Source organism: Toxorhynchites rutilus, chromosome 2 (genome assembly GCF_029784135.1).
Source record: "Toxorhynchites rutilus septentrionalis strain SRP chromosome 2, ASM2978413v1, whole genome shotgun sequence".
Classification (NCBI taxonomy): Eukaryota; Metazoa; Arthropoda; class Insecta; order Diptera; family Culicidae; genus Toxorhynchites; species Toxorhynchites rutilus.
The window spans coordinates 341,391,942-341,413,435 of NC_073745.1; the positions used below are offsets into that span (position 1 = coordinate 341,391,942).

The 21,494-nt window shown below is 39.6% G+C and overlaps 1 protein-coding gene across 5 annotated transcripts in view; it reads left to right on the forward strand.

The window, feature by feature from the left end:
- Positions 1-21,494, forward strand: part of LOC129765445 (uncharacterized) — a 351,357-nt gene that overhangs the window by 247,907 nt on the left and 81,956 nt on the right. For all 5 annotated transcript variants that reach the window (XM_055765774.1, XM_055765777.1, XM_055765775.1 and 2 more), the window contains one exon: positions 5,900-6,427. In XM_055765774.1, the coding sequence (XP_055621749.1) occupies positions 5,900-6,427 (528 nt within the window). The remainder of the gene's footprint in view (positions 1-5,899; positions 6,428-21,494) is intronic.

A 21,494-nucleotide genomic window follows, 5' to 3' on the forward strand; every position in this document is an offset into this window, starting at 1 on the left:
CTTATGGTGGAAGTTATATAAAATCATAATTTTCATTATCATATGACCAGATGAAATTATGACTGATTTTTTAAAAGGGGCATATTCTAATCATATAAATAGATCTTTCTTTCAAAAAAGCGTAACTCAAAATCCGAATATGTGATTGATATATGATGTTTGACAAAGTTGATGGAAAAGTAACGAACTGTTAGGAAAAAATAAGATTCAATTTAATGTTAAAAACTTCTTTTAAAAAACCTTTTAACATTTAACTTTTAAACCTTTTAACTTTTAAAAACACCACCCTTCGGTATTGTTTGTATATTTTTATTGAAAAACACTTATAATTTGACCAAGATTGACGTATTGTGATCCCTTGTCGGACTCACCAAAACAGAAATATTTATGAAATTTCAATATTTTGTGAAATCGTAAGCATTCAAGAAAAGTAACATGAAAAATAGAATCCACATGTGATTGAACATGAAAAACAATATATAACGTTTTATCCTAGGAGCAACCGGTCTCGAGATACATTGCGTTTCATAATTATAGAACCACTCATTTTCCAGAGATATTTAAGATGTCGGATGAATTGAAGTATATAGTGTAGGATATAACAACTGTCTTCATTTGAAGACTGGCCATTTGAACTTTATTGTTCTGTTCAGACGCGAAACATTAAAAAACATAAATTCCAGTGTAACATGAATTACAATAAGGTTCTAATTAGTAGGTCATCTTTAGTTTTCAATCAGTTCAAATAACCCATTTGGGGTGGTTTTATCGAAGCTACGCCATGTTGAAGTGTGTATCTCATTCTACGTAGTGGATACTGCTCGTTTAAACTCTTCAAATCATGCATACTGCTTGTAAGCTGCATCTACTATTCGTACGATCACTCCTCATAAGTTCTTGATAGGGTGTTGATATGGTAAACAAACTGACCAGTCCAGAATCTGAAGCTCCTCCTTAATAAACCATGCCTTGACTTTCCGGATGTTACGAATTGATGTCAAATTAGCCAATTATCACGGTGTTTTCGATCCAAAATCAAAAATAAACGATAATAAACGAGTTTTTCTATCTGGTTCTATAGTTATGAAACATTAGAATTTTTGTTTTTTGAATGTTTCGCGTCTGATCACAACAATAAAGTTCAAATGGCCAGTCTTCCAAATGAAGATAGTTGTTATGTCCTACACTATGTACTTCAATTCATCCGGCTTTTTAAATATCTCTGGAAAATGAGTGGCTCTATAATTATGAAACGCAATGTATCTCGAGACCGGTTGCTGGAAACTCAGAAAAAACTATAGTTGTGTAACGCAGTGTATAACCAATTTCTTTTAATGAAAGTCGTAGTTTCGAGCAACAGTATACATTTTCGAATGTTTCACGAGCGTCATATTTATTACATTAAACTGGTTATATCTCGGGAACGGTTGGTCCTAGGATTGAACGTTATATATAGTTTTTCATCTCGTATCGAATTTCATGTATCTATTTTTCATGTTACTTTTCTTAAATTATTACGATTTTACAAAGTATTAAAATTTCATAAATTTTCAAAAATTTATATCTCCACCTTAAACAGTCCAGCATGGCACTACTCTACGTCAAATTATGTTAAATTAGAAGAGTTTTCCAATGAAAATATACAAAAAAATTGATATAAATATTATTAGAAAAAAATATTGCTTTTAAATTCAATTTTTGAGTAAGATTCTCTAACAGTTCAAATCCACTGTTAGTTTTCCTAAATAGCTCATTGATTTTCCAACAACTTGGTTGAACACCATATTTTAATCAGACATCTGATTTTAGGTACTCTCCATCATAAAAAAAAAAAAAAGTTTAAAAGAATTTGGATTGGGGCAGGTTAGCGGCCGGCTGATTTGGCGTGGAAGGTAGGAAGAAGAGCTAGTGGCAAAATAATGCTCGTCATGCTCGAAACCGTTTATATAAAGGGTGTGTCACATCGAATTGCATCACGGAAAAAACGCTGTAGAAATTTAATTTTTAGGAATTATATCTTCAGCTTTCGCTTATAATCAGATAAGAGTGTATAGATCACGTTGGCCATGCTTCACTGTCAATTTTTCGTAAATTTGGAAAAATGTCGTCAAACGAAAAAGAGCGTCGTGAATTAATCCTGTGCACTCATTTCGAGAATCCGGAGTTGTCACATCGGGACATCGGTGAGATGCTGGGAATCGTCCAATCCACGGTCAGCAGAGTACTAAAACGATACTTCGAGAACCTAACCATCGACCGGAAGGTGAAGAACGGCAAAAATGGATGCTCCGTCAGTAAAAAAGATCACAAGCGCGTAGTTAAGCAGTTTAGACGTGATCCGAGAAATTCGGTCCGGGATGTCGCCAATAAGCTGAATTTGTCAAGTTCATTCGTCCAGCGGACCAAGCAGCGGGAGGGCCTGCGTACATACAAGGTTCAGAAAGCTCCTAACCGCGACGAAAGGCAAAACATGGTGGGGAAGACGCGAGCCCGGAAGCTGTACACCGAAATGCTGACGAAGCCGCATTGCCTGGTAATGGACAACGAAACCTACGTCAAAGCGGACTTTCGTCAGCTGCCGGGCCTGTTGTTCTTCTCCGCAGAGGACAAATTCAGCGTTCCGGAGGAGATTCGCAAGCAGAAACTATCCAAGTTTGCCAAAAAGTACATGGTGTGGCAAGCGATCTGCTCTTGCGGAAAGCGGAGCCCCCCTTAGTGATGACCGGCACGGTAAACGGGCAGGTTTACCTTAAGGAGTGCCTACAGAAGCGCTTACTACCACTATTGAAGCAGCACGAGGGCCCAACCATCTTCTGGCCGGATCTCGCTTCGTGCCACTATTCAAAGGACGTGTTGGAGTGATACGAAGCCAACAGGGTCACCTTCGTGCCAAAGGAAATGAACCCGCCCAACGCGCCGGAGCTTCGCCCAATAGAGAAATATTGGGCGATTATGAAGCAGGCCCTCCGGAAGAACCCAAAAGTTGTCAAATCGGAGGCGGACTTCAAGAGAAAATGGATTTCTGTTCAAAAAAAACTACAACCTGACGTTGTACAGAACCTTATGGACGGGGTAAAGAGGAAGGTGCGAGCATACGGGCTTGGGCTCGAAGTATGAATAAAAAGAAAATGCCAAAAGTTGTTTAATAGTTTTTATTTTACTGTCTAAAATGTTCAAAAGGATCGGTCTACTGGGCGAATTTCAACAGCGTTTTTTCCGTGATGCAATTTGATGTGACACACCCTTTATTTATTGTTCCGTGAATCGATTGCTCATAGTGATGACAATCTTGACCAATGTTGGAAATACAAATTGTGCAGATAAGAAAAAATCTATTCCCAGAACATGTTTAATTTCATGCGGTAAACCTACATAATGCATTTAATGCTGTTCAAAAAGTCATAGTTTTACCCTTAGGAGAATTGCAGGAACTTGAACAAGGAAGAATCTTAAGATGCAATATTTGGTTTGTATAGCGAGTGGGATAAATTTTGTTCCAGGTTTTGGAGTGGCATGAGCTCTGGCATCGGCCTAGTAGAATACGACGCTTTTCATATTGGCTCATTCTGTACGTTAGTTCTAAGTTAGAATTTATCGACCTCATAATCCTCACTATGATTTCCAATCTTATCAGACACAGAGAACGAATTTCTTCGGGTGAAGACCGGATTTGAGGGGTAGCTATTAAAGATTCATCTCCATTATCCAAACATTTTTTTCGCTCAACATTGCTGTAAACATTCCGTTTTTCACCGCCCGTCAGAATTTGTTTAAAAACGGCGTATTTCCGTTGTGTTTATAAAGCGGCTCGCAGATGCCATCCCCATCTGCGAGCCGCATTCAATTGAATGGTTTTTCGTCAAATTGTGTGGAATCCTTACATCGTAATGGATTGCGTAACATTAGCGGATGCTCATGAACGGTGGTTTAAGATATATGTAGTGCATCTGCTAACTAACGTGTTCATTTGGCCATCATCAGTGCTGGCTCGAATGTTGTAGACACCCGAATGGTTTTTCGCTTTGTACCGGGACCACTCCTCTGCTATTGACGTTCACACCACTCAATTCGATCAAAGTACAAAAGTGACAACATACACTTTTACCGTTTCTCACTCAAAGTTCGTTAAAAATGATCAAATGTACTCATCACACACTTTCCGACGATCAAATATCACCTTCCCGACGCTGACGTCCAAAAAATTAAAAAAAACCATCACTTCAATCAATCCAAACCCAAACATTTCCTCCCCATCCATCTCACACTCACCGGAGTGGCTGCGGCGGTTTGTTTGCCTTTCCCTGTTTCATTTTTTTTGCGCTTTTCACTAGTCTCAGTTTCCATCGGCGACAAGGCGAGCAGCTCTCCTACATTTGTATATAAAAATGATTGACATTTTCGAGCGTAACTTAAGCGGATACTCGTCCATCCGCTTGTCCCTTCCGCGCTCTCCCTCTCGGCCACCACACGATGCCCTGAATGCGGTTTCCGTGCCAAGCTGGGATCCTGTTGCTTGTAATATTAATAAAAATGTCCGCTCTCTGCTTGTGTTTCCATCCTATTCAAGGGCGTATTTACCATCCCTTTTTATTTTTACGTTTTGCCTGCTTTACGCAGCTGATTTCGAAATGGGAGAAAAGACTGCAATAAGGCATGTTTTACTTCAATAACTTAAATTGAATTCCTGTTTTCTGGCTGGCGGTCGGTTTAAAATGGACTTCCGGAACGTGCTCGAGATGCTTTTTCCGAAGGCAAACACAATAATTCGCCGACGGAGAGAGGGGCTTTGCTAGTGTAAATGACAGCAAATCCTCTAAAAAATTGAGAAAAACAACTTGTACCAACGTCGAATCCATTGCGTAAGGTCCGGACTGAATAGGGACTGCCACCCAAAACTGGCGCTCGGCACAAACAGTAGAATACTGTGACCGAAGCAAAATACTCTATTCCGCGCTGAAGCAGTTTCCCCCATCAGTTAGCACTCCACTCTGGGGGAAAGTATAGAAAAAGTTTCCCCACTTTTCGGCTTGCTGTTAAATTAGAGTGCGCTGAAGTCCATTCGGAGCCAACCCAAAGTGGACACGTCAGTAGCACTAGAGGGAGAATCCTCTCGGAAGCTGGGGAAGATTTAGCTATCTGCTGGCTTTTCCGCCGCCGCCAGCGCCACCATCACAGTTTGACTTGCCAGCTTTTAACAATAAATTCTCGACTGCAAAATTGGCGCCAGTTTGGCACAAGTCGGAACAGCCGAACTGCGAGCAACTCTGGCGGATTACTGGCTGGGAGCCGGGGATCAGCTGTGTATACGGTAGCGCGAATTGTCTACAGGATTGAGGATTAGGGAACAGGGTAAACAGGAGTGAAAACAGCGTTCACCGACAGCCAGGTGTGAACGGACTTTTCGCGGATTGTTCCTAAATTGGAAACATGGATAGAACCGACAGAAAGGGGAATCAATTTGAATGTGAACAGCCAATACTCTAGTGTCATTGTGATGGACGAATTGCATTTTCTATGGTTTCTTATAGTGTGTGAAATATATTCCTGAATTAATCGTAATTCTCGCCAAGAAATTAACAAAAAAGAAAATATTGAACATGAACTGTTTGTATTGACACAACACTTGCTCGATTTCCGTAAAATGCCGATTGGTTGAAACGCAAACAATCCCGCTTCTGCATATCGAAAGCATACAAACATACAAGCACACACACACACAAACAGCCAATCAAACTCCCAGTAAACAGAGAGATGCCATCATTTTTTAATTTTATTTTTCTTTTTTCTCTCCCAACGGAAAAAAACCAAAACCGCTTTTCGCTCATCCTCTTCATCAAATGCAAAAAATACGCATCCGTGTTTGTCATCAATCGCAACCAAATCACCCCTCTCGCTGCAGGCTACATCCCACATCTCACCGCACCAAACCCCGAAGTCACCGGTCAATCAGCTCAAGTATCCGAGCTACCCACCGGCGTCGCCTCAAAATCTGTCAACGCCCCAATATCCGGCCCAACAGCGCCGTACAGTGTCCCCACTGGGCGGTTCCTCGACCGTAGCCTTCAGCGGCGGCCGTGCTGTTGTACCCCAACAGCCCCAACAGCCACAGCAGCAGCACCAGTTTCAACCGGCTCGTCCCGTTAGCGCTCCGCACTACCAACAACAGCAGCAGCAGCAGCAGAAACGCTACTCTTCGCCATCGACGGCTTCTCTGGCATCGCCCCGTTCGCCCCAGATAATTGGCGGTGGCCACAGCCCACGCGGTTGGGCCCACGTTCAATCACCGGTTCCGGTTTACCGTCCCGCGCCCCGTCAGCAGCAGCAGCAACAACAGCAGCAGCCTTACGTCCCACCACCCTTTCAAACGGAACCCACTCCGTACCAGCCGTCTTCCGCTGGCTACGGATACGGTTACGGACCGAGAAAGGTACATAACTGAATCCGCTTGGCCAAATAAACAGCCTCTCAGCCGCGCTCGCGCAATACTCCGGTGGGTTCATAGAGTGTCGTTGTACAAACTAAGCGCTCTCTTTTTATTTATTTATTATTTATGTCTTCTAGTTCTTTGTTTGTGAAACTTTTCTTCCTGTTTTCTGTTGGTTTAAGTTTTACTCGTTACTCATTCAAGTTTTTCCATGTCTTCTCATCTCTTTCATGTCTCAAAATGATATGATGTTTTGTATCTGTTTATTCATCATAGATTTAGATGTCAAATCATAAATTCATTGATACTTTGTTTTTATCTATTTCACATCCGGATTTAAGGATTTCTGCCAAAATGCCACGATTGTAAAGCTAACCAGAATTAGTGCAGATTGTGTGCTGCTTATTTGTGTTTCTTTATCTATTTGACAAGGTTTAATTAAAAGGTGACGAAAGCTCTCAATTTTCGCAGATTGCATAACAACAGTCGATAAATATTTAATGAAAAGTGTTTCCCAATTATTTTTTTACTTGTGTTACTTTGGACAGATAGTTTGAAATCCTAAACGTTATCGTTATCGTACACGTTATCGAACATGCCGATGAAGCTTTCACCAAATTCCAAGATCATAGAATTTTTTATGTGCTGAATCGTACATGATATAGAATCAATTCACAATCGTGTATAATGTCAACCAAAATCTATCAAATTAAGAAACGTATAAAATGCAAAAACACGATTTATATATCAATATCGGATTATGTCGTGTATCGGTATTACGAGTTTGGTAAGATCGCTATATGCGGCACTATATACAGGGTGGGCCATTTAAAGTGTAAGCATCTGGCAACCCCATAACTTTTGACAGAGATGTCAGATTAACAAATGTCATACCGCGTTGGAAGCGTCATTTCAGTACAATTATAACCATGGAACAATACACACCTAAACAACGCGCTGAAATTGTTCAGCTGTACATTCAAAATAACTTCTCAATTGTGGCTTTTGGCAAAAAATCATAATGTCTGATGAGGCGCATTTCAACTTGAATGGAGGAGTGAATAAACAAAATTGTCGGTTTTATGCTACTGAAAACCCTCAATTCATCGAAACGCAACCTCTTTACGACCAAAAAGTTACTGTGTGGTGTGGCATTTATGCCGATAAAGTCATCGGCCCGTACTTCTTTGAAAACTAAAATGGAGCAACGGTAACCGTGAATGGGGAGCGTTATCGGACAATGATAACCGATTTTTTATTGCCATTTGTTCGTGAAAATGAATTGGACAATTACTGGATCCAACAGCCAAATTATTGCGCGAAATGTTCCCCGGAAGATTAATATCGAAAACGGCGATTATGACTGGCCACCGAGATCACCTGATTTGACGCCTCCTGACTTTTTTTTATGGGGATATTTAAAATCCAAGGTATACACTGGTAAACCAAGGACCCTGGCTGCGCTGAAAGACAATATCCGACAAGAAATTGCTGCCATATCGGCCGAAACATTGGGCAAAGTGATGGAAAATGCCGAAAAAAGGGCACATTTTGCGGTCAAGGCCAGAGGCGGTCATTTACGAGATATCATAATCAAAAAGTAGTTAGAACAAATCTCCTTGGACCAAAATAAATGAATTTCAAAAAAAAAAATTAAAATTCCACTTCTTTACTTTGCTATTGCAAAAAATAATCCTTCCCTTTTAAATGGCCCACCCTGTACGTGTATGATACGGTGTATGTGTACAAACGTAACTGTAATGTAAATATCGTTCAGAGATGTTGCTGAAAACTAAGTGAGGATAAATCTAAGGCGCAGGATATTAGCCTCCACCAAAGTTCCTGGTTGAAATATACTGTTCCTCCTTCCGTAAATCACGTCAGTAGGGTAGGGCGGGGCTTGTTGGTCATAGGGGTAAGTTGGTCAGTGACGATATCTTGGAATCTGAGCGTCTAAAAAATTAGCGATCTATGGATGAAAAATAGCAAATTGCCGATACAAAAAATAAGCAAATTGGAAAAACTTTTTATTTATCAGCTTGAAGTGTTAATGGAAATCGCTTTTAAAATTATTTTTATTGAATTTTCATGAATATAGTTCTTCATATATAGAGGGGCTAGTTAGTCACATAAATGCTCGTTTGAGAGCAACGCATATCAAATTTTCAGGTATGCCGTGTTTGATTACGCAAGCTATAAACAAATAAAGAAAGCATATGTTTTACTGCTAAACCCAGTGTTTTTGAAATGAGAGAACCACCACACAAACCACTTGCAATATAATTGTCATATTTATATTTTTTGCTGTAAAATTTTCATTAAATATAATAAACGCTTACATTGAATATCAGAACTCACAATAATGCATTGAGTAATGTAGAATACCTGGTGGCTATTTATATATTCTTTGGGGCGAACGGTACAAATGTCATCAAAACAAATGCAAGCAAGAATACAAGCGGGTGTGCGTCGCAGGGATGCCAGGTGATTTTTGTCAAAAGTCTTAACATGGCAAGAGAAAATATCTTCACCATAATATCGGAGGAAAGTTTTCATCACAAAAACGGAACTGTGATAACTCTTCTTGTTTATTTTAGCTTTGAAATTTTGGTTGTAACTCAAACCATATCCAAAAGGTATGTAACCGAAAAACCTTCGATTTGTGAAGTGGTCGTTTGAACGATCTAGGTTAATCTATTGTATAGTAGGGCCAAAATAATAGAAATTCAATGTCAGAATCATTCTTATTTTCGAGCGCAAATGAACTAATGTCTTCTAGAGACAATATGTATTCAGACCGCTTCGTTCGCTGAGACTAAAGCCCTACTTTTTGACGTAGAACTACGTCTTTCATTAAGGGTGCCAAATCAGAAAACAGGTCACGTTTTTATGAAATAAAGTTAACGTTAATAACTATTATTGCCGCGAATGGATTTTGGCGATTTACATATCAAACGAATCGGAAATTCCCTAAGATTTGTTTGATATGCTATACATCACAATCCCATAGTCTGTATATGGTTTAAATTGATGAAAATTGAAAGCATCCTCATTTCCTCATACATTTGTTCTGTCCAGTTGTGGGGTTTCCCTAACAGAGCTGCCAATAACGAGCAACTAATCGACGAGCAACAAAGGGGAAATCGTAAGATGTAAAGTCTCCGTGAACATAGGAAAAGAAGAAGAACGAAGGGGAATATTTGCCTAGAGTATAAACAGTGTATCTCGCTGAGGCAAACTTTCATTCTTCGTGAAGAAATCGACTGAACAACATCGTTCCTGGGCTAGCTGGACGGCGAGGAATCGAATGCCTTTCTCAAGACAATAGGAGTGGAGGAGTAATATGATGGGTAAAGTAAAGTTTTCCAAAAGCCTTTTTGAAGGTTTGAGACGAATTAACTGAAGATGTTTAAAGTCTCAAGCAAGGAGGAAAGGCAAACTTTTAGTATCGTTCTGTATTCAAAGCATTGAATATCGCGTTTTCTTTCTTGTTTTGCGTCATCACATGTCTTCGTTTCGGATTGAGCTGTGGACGCGACCAAATTACTCAGCCGTTGATGGCTCTGGCATTGCAATCATTGCATCAAACTGACGCCATTGCATTAAGGTTCTGAGCTACAAAATTGTGTGGGGGATCATCAAGCTAGGCTATCGTCAGCTCAAAAAGAAAATAAATATTGAGAAGAGCGCAAAACGGAGATAAGTGTGTGTATATTTAGTTGCTTCAAGCCATCGATATATGGATATTTGTATGCGTACGTGCGTGCTTCATAACCGCGTCGTAAAAATAGTACATCTTCGCTACGCTGAAACCCCATTTGTATCTGCTCCCGTGTGCATTGGCCCTGTAACGATGCAACAATCGCCTAATTGTTTTATGCTATGATTGACGATTGTTTGGTGTTACAAATTATACAGTCGTAAGGATAGATATAAACAAGAAGAGGGTATAGCGGGAGGAAAATATTTACGTTAACACTGTTTGTTTTCAGTCATTAATGCATTGAACTGACGCTATAGTGAAGCAGGTGTTAAGGTTGTGCACTAAAATTTTTTTTGGGGAATACCAAGAAGTTATTCAATAAGTTATATTAAGTTATTAATTTATTTTGGCTCGCCTGCCAGTTGCAAAACTGCTTTCAACTAGGATTGCATTTGCGCTAATCTTGATCATAATGAAGCAGTGCTACTCTTTTCGAGGTTATGGAGATTAACAGATAGAGTTTATTTCGTTTATTTAGTCACGAAGAAAGTAAATGTCGTTCTGGAATTTTATATGTAATTTGGTTTCGCTTGCCAGTAGCAAAACTATTTCACTAAGGATGACAGCTGCGCTTAACTCGAGCATGTATTGTTCTGCGAGCACAAGAATGAATCATCAAAAAATTTCCGTCAAATGATTCTATAATAAAAAAGACGGGTGGGTAATGTCGGGGACATAACCGGAGTGACGTAGGACTATACATAGGGGACAGCTTTTGTTAAAGATATATTTTAAATATGTTGTTTTATTTTCTTCTCTGAAAATCTACCTGAAAAATGGATCAGTTTACTGTTTACTCTTTATGAATATGTTGATGGTTCTGAAAAGAACCTTTGGTGTTGAGTTTTTGTTATCACTCGATATTCCCATCTTGTTCGGTTAAACCTTCCTGTTTACCTATTGCGTTTGCCACTCGCCACAGCTTTCACAGTTGGAAAATTTCTTCCCATCCAGCTTGTGATATGTTGTTCAGTAAATTACATTTAATGCGACGTGCCGGAGAAACACTTTGCCACTCACTGAAACTAATTGTTGCCTTGATGAGCGCCGAACCGAAGCTGCTCTGTTCTTGATGCGGGTTTTCTGATTGTCGTGAGCAGCTTTGCAAGCCAACTCGAACACTCCGACGGCCGAAACTCTATAATCGCTGTTAGGTATACTGGTGCTCCGGCACCAATCCGTTCGGCCTAGTTACCCTTGCGGAGCAATCAGTGAATGCGACCAACAGGGAACTGGAGACCTGCACGGTTCGAGTGAGACTTTGCCTTTCCCTTAACTTGTCCTCCTTTGTTACGTCCACGATGCCGATGCCGTACAACCACACGGGTTTACGGTTTGAAAGAAAATAAGATATTTTTTTGGGGTCCGCGTGTTTTATACTCTAGCGGTACACACTCACAGGATAGAGACAAATCGGCAGACTCAGCCAGAGGGGCGAGTCCAACGAGACGAACGAATGAGCGTTAAAAGGGAGCGATGGCAAAAAAATACATTCATTTCGATTTGTTCGCACGTTGGATTCACATGCAGGCTAAAAAGGGTCCTTTTCAGGATCACAAAATTTTCTTCAATCTAAAGAGTTTATTGTTTTGTTATCACTCGATATCCCCATCTTGTTCGGCTAAACCTTTCTGTTTAGCGATTGCATTTGCCACTCGCCACAGCTTTCACAGTTGGAAAATTTCATCCCATCCAGCTTGTGACATATTGTACAGTAAATTACATTCAATGACACGTCACATTACCCCCACTCAGTGTCGGATTGGAGGTAATTTTAACCTGTAATTGAACATTTGCGATGACAGTGGTACAGTGTCGACTTTCAATGTGGGGTCATAATTTGGACCCCGAACTCTATGTTTACAAAAATGTCCAACTAAATATGTCGCATTACAGGTCCGTCCAATTAGCTAAATGTCGAGATAATTGTAAATTACTGTACTTTCAATCTAGAAGCAATTTAAGAATTGGTGAAAATCAATAAGCTCAGAATAACTGCCAAATTCACATATTCATCATATCCTGGCAAACAAATTATGAAAAAATCAATTTGTGTTTTATTATTATTTTGGATATTGTTTTAGAAAGCATTGAACTGTATTTCCTAAACTCTTTTTAAAACTTTTTTTTTTATGGAATGGTTCCAATTTAGAAAACTTAGTACTCGTGGTTTTGAAAAAAACCATTTCGAACGCCCTCGATGCCGCCTTGTTTTTTGCCACCAAAGCAGTTTGCATAAAGAACAAACTTTTTTCTTCTGCTACCTGATGCCGTTTTGCGATTGCGTTTGCCACTCGCCACTCGCTGAAACTGCCTGTTGTCTTGATGTCCACCGAACCGAATGTGTTCTGTTCCGAATGCGGGTTTTCTTCTCGTCGCGAGCAGCTTTGCCAGCTAACTCGATCACTTTGGCGGCCGAAACTATATAACGCCGACTAGGTGGACTGGTGCACTGGTACTAACGCGCTCGGCCTAGCTACCCTTGCGGGGAACTCCAGATCAACACGGTTCGAGCGGGATTTTGCCTTTCCCTTCACTTTTCCTCCTTTACCATGTCCAGACATGGTTGCTTGAGTTGGTTTGTTGATGTGTTGTGATGCGAACCGATGTGGTGTACGGTTTGGATGAGAATGATCGTTACGGCAGCGGAGCGGGGATTTTTAAGCTGACTGGCTGGCTCGAGAATTACGCATGTGTGAGAATGCGACCAATGTTTCGTTCTTTTTTTTTCTTTTTCCTTTCCAATCGTGCTTCATTCTATTTCGCTGCTGCTCTGGTTGCCCGTTTTGGTCAGTACGATTTGAGGAGCACAAAATGGACCAATCAAAAATGGGCACATAGTGCATTTTGACAGTGCTTGATATTTCACAATTATTCAATTATTTATCTCAAGAAAAATGAAATGTTATTCGTTATGATAGATGCGTAGATATATTTCCTATCAATTGATGCAAAAACCTTAGCGATCTATTGAGAAATGCTCGAGTTATAAGCGTTCCAAATCTTGCATTTTTTCCTACTTGTTCAGTGCCTAGATTTCCATTTCACCCCCTTTATCTTCCGGTTAGACGTAGTCCTACGTCAAAAAACATTTCAGAGCGACCAAACTGGTAGAATGGTTATTTCAACATTTTCGTAGCATTATAAAATAATATCCGCAGTTATAAACGACTTGAATTAAACCACCGCGTAGTTCTACGTCAACAATGCGCTCGTGTCTTGAACACAACCTCCTATAATTTTTTTGATGATATTTTCGGCCAATAGTTAGAATTTCATGAAAATAATATCTTTTAAAAATCCACGTACGCTATCATACTGAAATGTCTTCACATATTTCATAATGTCTTCAAAATGTCTTCACAAAATCAAATGTCTTCAAAATGAAGACATGTCTTCAAAGCTGGCATCTTTGGTTCGCCACAAAGTGGAAGAGAGACGAAATCGCTAGAAAAGATTACCTGATTAATTTTCAACAACGATGATAATTTGAAATTTTCATTAATTTGTTTTTTTGCTTGCTTCATGATATTAGTTAACTGGTTTTTTTTTTATTTAATTAATTGATTTAGGATGAAGGAAACTTTTAATAGAAAAACATTTGTTATTTGCTACAAAAAACCTGCCTATTATTGACCAACTTACCCCGTGTGTGGGGTTAGTTGGTCAATTTATTCTGAAATATAAAGACGTTAAATACAAGAAAAATGTCAAATAATTGATTCTCTGGTTATTTTCCATTGAAAGGGTAAAAGATAAGCTTCATTGTGGTACATAACATTCTAACGCAAAACTTCGTACTACAAAGTTATAGCCAATTTTTGTTCAAAAATGACCAACTAGCCGCGTCCTACCCTACTATTTGAAACCATCGGGACCATCGAAATTGAAAACCTTTTTTTCGTCAGTGAAGATAGCCTAGCCATGTTGAAAGTAAAATGAAATGCCGTCTTACATTGAAGAACTTTTCGTTATGGTATATAGCAAAATGTATTCTTTTGAAAACATTCTTTGTCATAACATGCCATGTCCCACTGTCGGATCATGTGAGTTTCGGCAAAACTCAGACGCGTTTCGATGTGAGATGGTGTAGGATTAGAAGCTTTAACCTTTTTGGCCCTCTTTATGTGAGGACTTTTTTACAAAGCTTGACGATTTGTCACTCGGGAAACATTGACATTCAAAGTTTGCTTCATTTGCATAAGCGATTTTGAAGTAATGGAAGCAGTTCTTACTTTTTGCTCGCTTATCCCGCTCAGAGAGATCTACATGGAGCTCTCTTCTTAATTGAAGATTCGCCATATAATTGAGCACTACTTGATGGGATCGTCCAATCTGACAAGTAATTTCTCTGATATCAATATTTTCTTCTCTTTTCTTTTCCTTTCGGCATTTTCCAGATATATTGATCAAAACAACAAAAACAACGGAAAATGTAACTGGTCTTTTACAAACTTGATACTTGAAAAAAAATTCCTTTATTTACGATCAGCGCTTGCATACACACATATGAAAGTCATACAGTGTATGGTAGATTTCAATACCAATACACTATTTAGAATATAAAGTGAAGCGTTGTTTGTTTACAATGACACAAAGCAGCAAGATCATCATCTGGTCTCACAGAAGTTAGACGGAGTGTATATTGTTTACAAATTTTGAGTTGTGTACAATTTTACTGCGTTGAAAGCGTCGAGTTTCATTGCAGTTTCACTTGTTTTTATTTTCTGTTTCCATTGGAAGAAAAGTGAAGTTAAAACGCCTCAAATGTTTGTGGATGTTCATGGTGACCCTGCACCATCGGATAGATATGGGAAAATATGGGAACAGGAAACTAATTTATTGAGTAAGAATCCAGACTATATATACACGAATTCTTACTCTGGCTTAAAATTTGAAGGGAGAGAAAACATCTCCCTTTCCTACTCAGATAACCGAAACCGCATCGGCCTGCCTATTTACCAGCGTACTTTCCCATCCGTTCTTACCTGCCACTACTTCACCCACGTAGGGTCCCAAATGCATGTTAATACGATTGTTTCTATATATGCCTTTTCTTCGTTTAGCACGCTATCTCTGCCATGTGCGCTTGCGATGCACTGTGGTTTATAGACCTGATCCTAAATTTGTGCGTCATAAATTATGCACCGCTTATCGCTCAAACACATGCGTTTAGCGTCCTTTTTCATTTGCCCTATTCCTTCTCTGCCTTCGTGCTCATTCCATGCGCGATAAAGGGCGAGACCTAAACAATACAATTTATCACCTCTCGGGTGGCCCATACAGCGCTCTCGTCTTGGGTCCTTTCAAAACATGCTTTCCACGAAAAATGTTCAAGTGGGAAACATCTAGCTAATTGCCAGCAATAAAATATTTATTTGTATTCCTTCGTCTAATACGCTATCTCTGGCGCGCTTATCTTGGAAGCTGTATCGAACAATTGAAGAAAAGAAAACGAAACATGTGGTTTCCTCCTGCTGGCATTATATTATTTTTCGAATGCGCGTTTCGCTACAAACTTGATATTTGATTATTTTAATTTATTTTTAGCCTTGCTATCTAAGCTGGGTCCGCAACAGAAGAATATAAACTTTCAGCACCGAGAGCGATCATGACGTTTTGGTTCGCATGGTTGTGTATCATGGAGTGCTAACCGAAGCAGAGTGAAGAAGAAAATGAAAAATGTAAAACTCTGAGATCGTTCTTGTTTGTGTCATGATTCGTAGTACGTACGACACTGGGGTACATCTGCAAGATCATATTTGTACAAACAAACGTGAGTGATTAAGTGAAACGTTCAATCGGCGAACAATCGGTGGTCGCAAACGAGGATTATTACCCGACAGTTGAACACACCGACAAAATTTCATGGATTGTTGTAATAAGCAAACGGTCGACTAAAACTCGACTTAACAATTATGCGTTTGGGGTTGCTGGACTCTGTTAGCAATATTCAAACATTTTCAGTTGCTTGATTCCCATTTTAAGAAGTCAGCTTCGGCAGCCAGCGAGAATACCTATAGAATAACCAATTACCTTACAATATCCAAGCATTTATACATTTGTTATCGCCTAAAAAGTAACTCAAGGATTTTAGCTTTTGTTCCAAATCATCTCAAGCAAAGTCCTTCGACTACTTCTTTGCACGATTTAACTGAAAAAGCAAAAAAAAATCGAGGGGTTGTATCCGAGACACGACCGCTTAGGACGCAGAATTACGCAATCTTTTTCTAAAATTTATTGGTTTATTATTCCGTATATTATTTGCGAATGCGTCGAAATTTCATAAATAACTCTTTAGTAAAAAGTTCCGGAGACTCTGAAAATGTTTGATGGCTTGCGTGGTTTTGCAGAATCAATTCGAGAAGCAACGATTCATTCTTCCCTTTGCGAGAACAATACACTAATTGGTCATATGTCGAAATTTGTTTTTTATATCAATGCACGCATTGCACTGAGCATTTACCGAGAGGCATCTTCCGTGCATTGCCATTCAACAAGGATCAATCACGCGTCTAACAAACGCATACAGTTGCAACGATATAAATGAAACATCGCGAGAATGACCGTTTATGGAAAATCGTTTCCCGACTCTCGGTCAAAACCGTCGACAAAGCTTGGAGCTTGTTGCATCAGAACAGAGCCGATACACACGAGAGCAAATACGAATGGCAACTAAAAGTATCGAAGGTGTGCTATTCACATGTACATATATCAAATGAACAAGTTCTAAGTCTCGTGCAACGAAAACAAGCAACACACACAAAGCCAGACACTGATGACCAGAAGCGACCTGGTCTGCACTTCAAGTGAAATATTCGCTAGCGTTCACAGCTCGAGAGGAAACATAAAACACAAAACGAACAAAATAAGCGACCTTTGTTGTTTCGGGCACAGAGAGATTCTGAGAATGTTCCTCAGAGGAGATGCAATACTTATACGTTAGCGACAGCTTACTTACTATGCAAGGGTGGAGTTTACTTCGCAAATAGTCTCTTTTCGCTATCCCCCTTTGTTGTTTCTATTCTAGCAGCTGCATAAGTTGCCCGATATTGACAGCTCTGCTCGGCAAAGCACACAAATGGACAGAACAAATGTATGAGGAAATGGGAATGCTTCCAATTTTCATCAATTCAAACCATATACAGGCTATGGGATTATAATGTATGTATAGCATATCAAACAAATCGGTTGGTATGCAAATCGTTAAAATCCGTTCGCAACAAAAATAGTTATTAACGTTAACTTTATTCCATAAAAACGTGATCTGTTTTCTGATTTGGCACCCCCAATAAAGGCGTAATCCTACGTCAAAACACAAATAATCGCGTAGAATAAACTTGACATATTATGGAAAATCATCAAAGCAGAAAATCTACATCGCTAGAAATAGGATTGGGCGATCTTGGATCGATTCTTAGAAGATCGATCTTTTCCTTCCCGATTTCCGATTTTTAGGATCGATTCTTTGTACTCTGAAAATCGCGAAAATCGATCTTTTCTTTTCGATCTTTCCGATCTTTTTGACCGTGAAAAAAATCGCAAATTTGTTTTTCAGTGAACATTGGTTTTAATCTCACAAAAACCACCTGACAAAAGTCATAAACATTGGATCCCTTCCAAGGTTGTCAAATTAGTGATCGTAAATTTAGGAGGAGTAGTTTTGTAAGTTTGGTCAGTACAAAACAAGTTATATATACACCATCACATCCAGTAGGCTGTCAGTAAAAATTATGACGAAATTGGATGGTGAAATCAAGTAATAATTTTCATTTAATTCATTTAATTAAATAATTACATGACGGAACAAAATTAAAGTTCTAGAAAATACAATTTTCCTGTGTTTTCAGTTTTTTTTTCTGTGACTTTCCTGCTGAGAATCAAAATAAAATGCCTTTGGTGTTTAAATAGAAATGTATATTTCACATGTCTAAAGAGAAGACATCGCTAGTATAGCAAAAGTAAATAAAATGGAAAAAAGACATTCGATCAAATCTTTCAATCGATCTTTCAAAGATCGATCCAGCAAAGATCGATTCTTTGGTACCAATTTAATCAGTGAATCGATCCCTACGCTGTTTAGAAAATCGATTCGTCAAGATCGATCTTTTTCCAAAGATCGCACAATCCTAGCTGGAACACACTGTCCAAACTCAGTAGAAGATCTAGAGATCACAAAATAACTTGGTGTTAATGGATTGAGGTACTCTGTAGTATCATTCTCTCAGGTTTGTGAGATAAAATTCTGTTTCAGAAAATTACTTCTAGCAGAGAGTAAATAAATTGGAAAATGTGAAAAATGTAAAACTCCGAGATTATTTATATTTTGAGTAACGCAGCTTTCGGAATGGATGTGTATATTGAAAAATAAATTGGTCGAATACTACTAAACGCAGAACAGATACGACAGATCTACAGACACGAATCATTGAATCTGTGAAGATATTGTAATTGATCATTACAAATGCATGAATTGGATTTAAAGATTGAGCATCTGATGTGCTATATATAGACTGATTTGTGAGACATTTTTGGAGGACTTAACGAAAACTAAACGAGTGAATATGTTGTATTAACGATTTGAAATGGTGACGGTAACAACTGGCATTCGTATCGAGAAAGTATTCGCCATACTCTCAGATTCAAGCAGATTTCGCATACGGCCGAAACCAAACCGCCCCAAACTCATGAGCAATTTGTCGGGATGCAGCAAAACATATATCATTGATGACCATCTCTAAACAATTGCAGCTGCAGAGGTGCTATGCCCCACTGCTTTCCGCCCAATGCGGAAGCGACCGAAATTAAAGCGAGATTTATTCGGCAAAAAAGCGCTACCGCGAAAAACGCGACGCTATTCAGATCGCGCCGCGATGAAAATGTTCCAAAAGCTGTTGCCTGGTCATAATTTTCTGATGGGGGGACAATGCCACGGCGTTTGTGTGTGTGTGTGTGTGTGTGTGGGTCTGTCTGTGTGCATGGGTTATTAGGAAGGTTATGCTGAACCGGCGCAAATCATTGCCTTTTTATGATTGTCTGCCCCTACACTGCGGTTTGGTAATCCCGAGCACAATTTTTGAGTGAAAACACAAAATTTTCCGCATGGTTTTCAAACGCGAGCCTTGGTTTCGGCGCATCGTGCGAAATTGGGTGCGCCTTTTTATTCCCAATTCCTAATATCGCTTCACGCTATGGGAATATAACCACCCGTCTCGTTTGCTAAATAGAAAACAGGTCTCAATTATGATCCTATCTGATGTTTCTACTCTTTGATGCCTTGGTTCCACTCCCGTGGGGAGATCGTTCTGCGGGAGAAGGCAAAAAACGAGCTACAAAATGTTCACCCCCGGGCAGACCGAAAACATGATGCTCGCGTTTCGCTGCTAATGTTGCTGTTGTTTGCCCAATCATGTTTTTGAGAAGTGTTGTGCTGTTTTTTCTCCACGGTGCGCGCGACATCCAACACCAGGTCACCATCCTCGGAACTAGGGAACATTCAAATGGATCCTCCAGAAAGGGCTCGCGGGGTGTTTCGACGCCGGTGTGTTTGTGTGTATGTTTATTTGACATTTGTTTTCCGAGTCGATATCGAGTTGGGCCCAGGTGACGGCCCGCTTCGGTTTTTCGATGCGTGTGAGAGCGTGCGTGCCAATGTTTGTGCTCATGTCTGCGGTGTCACGTGCCGTGTCATCGGCGATGACGGTCCCCGTCGAGACTCCCCCCTAGGAAATGTATGGTTAATTGGGATTTTTGTGTAGCGTCGGATATTGGATGGGGAGAGCGAAATAGTGCGCCAGAAAACGGCGTGTGGGCGTTTATTTTCGAAGGGATCGGAACAACGGTTCCTGTGGTTGGACGCGTTTGTTGTTCGCACCTCACCGAGAGGGACCGCGTGTCAAAGGCTCAAGCTTTGGAAGAGCTGTATCGTTTAAACGACGTACACAAACAAAGGAGCGAGTCCTCATTGATCCGTGAAGCGAAGCCAAACAGAGCAATTGACCGGAAATGCACTATTTGTTTATCTGGGAATTGTGCTATCTGCGGCATGCTGTGAATCGTTCTTGATATCCATCATGTACTGATGGGTGGGCCTTGCATAATGATTGCAACTGGGAAACGATGCTATCCTGTATCACATAATAATGAATACACCAGAGTTGGGGTCTCTTTGAATATCTCAATAGATTGAATATAGACAAACTTTCAGTTATATGTATGAGAAATTGCGTAGACATAATCTGAATACTCAATAATGATGTATGAAAAGTCATATATTTTCCATTGGAGATGTCCATTTAGGTCTGTTTCAACTTCTTACCAAATTAGCGTGCTGTACAGTAGTGGTTCGCTAACTGGATAGTATTTAACCGGACTGCTCTTTAACTGGGCGTGTGATTATTAAGCTATAGCCCAGTTAAAAAGCTGTTATGTATCAATAATAGACGTTATATACTGTTTGAAGTTTGCTGCCAAAAGATGTGAGGTGCATTCGAATATAATTTGAGATGTTCTTCTTCTTCTTCAATGGCACTAACGTTCCTAGAGGAACTTCGCCGTCTCAACGTAGTATTACTTGCGTCATTTTTATTAGTACTTAGTTGAGATTTCTATGCCAAATAACACGCCTTGAATGCATTCTGAGTGGCAAGCTCTAGAATACGCGTGATCACAGTGCAAGTCGGAGGAAATTTCTTTGACGAAAAATTCCCCCGACCAGAACGGGAATCGAACCCGAACACCCGGCATGTTAGTTGTGACGCTAACCACTCGGCCAAGGGAGCAATTTGAGATGTTATAAGAATTGAATTATTTTTGCATGACAAAAACACTTTTGAAAATATTTTTCTCATACAACCAAATTGCCGTCTGCAAAATTACGAGTTGAAAAATTACATGACACGTTCCGTAAATCTATCCAGTATGAAGAAATTCTATTCAAGTTGGATTTCTTTCTGTCAGAGAAGTTCTTCTGAAATAGTGAAACACAAAGGATTAGCTTCCACATTAGTTTTTGGACCCGCAGCTTTGGAGATGGGATTTTTTATGGTATGGGGAGAGTTTTCTCAGAAAGGCCTGGTGTAGATAGCTTACCATCAACACGAATAATCAGTCGGAAGTGCAACGAAGTACTTCAGAATCATATACTGTTGTTTTTGCACCAAAATAAATGTGATAATTGGGTAATTTGGCATCAATTCATAAAATCCGGAAGCTCATGGCATGGTTTAATGAATAAGGACTTCAGATTCTGAACTAGTCAGCTTGTTTACCAAATCAAAATCCTGTCTAGAACTTATGAGGAGTGAT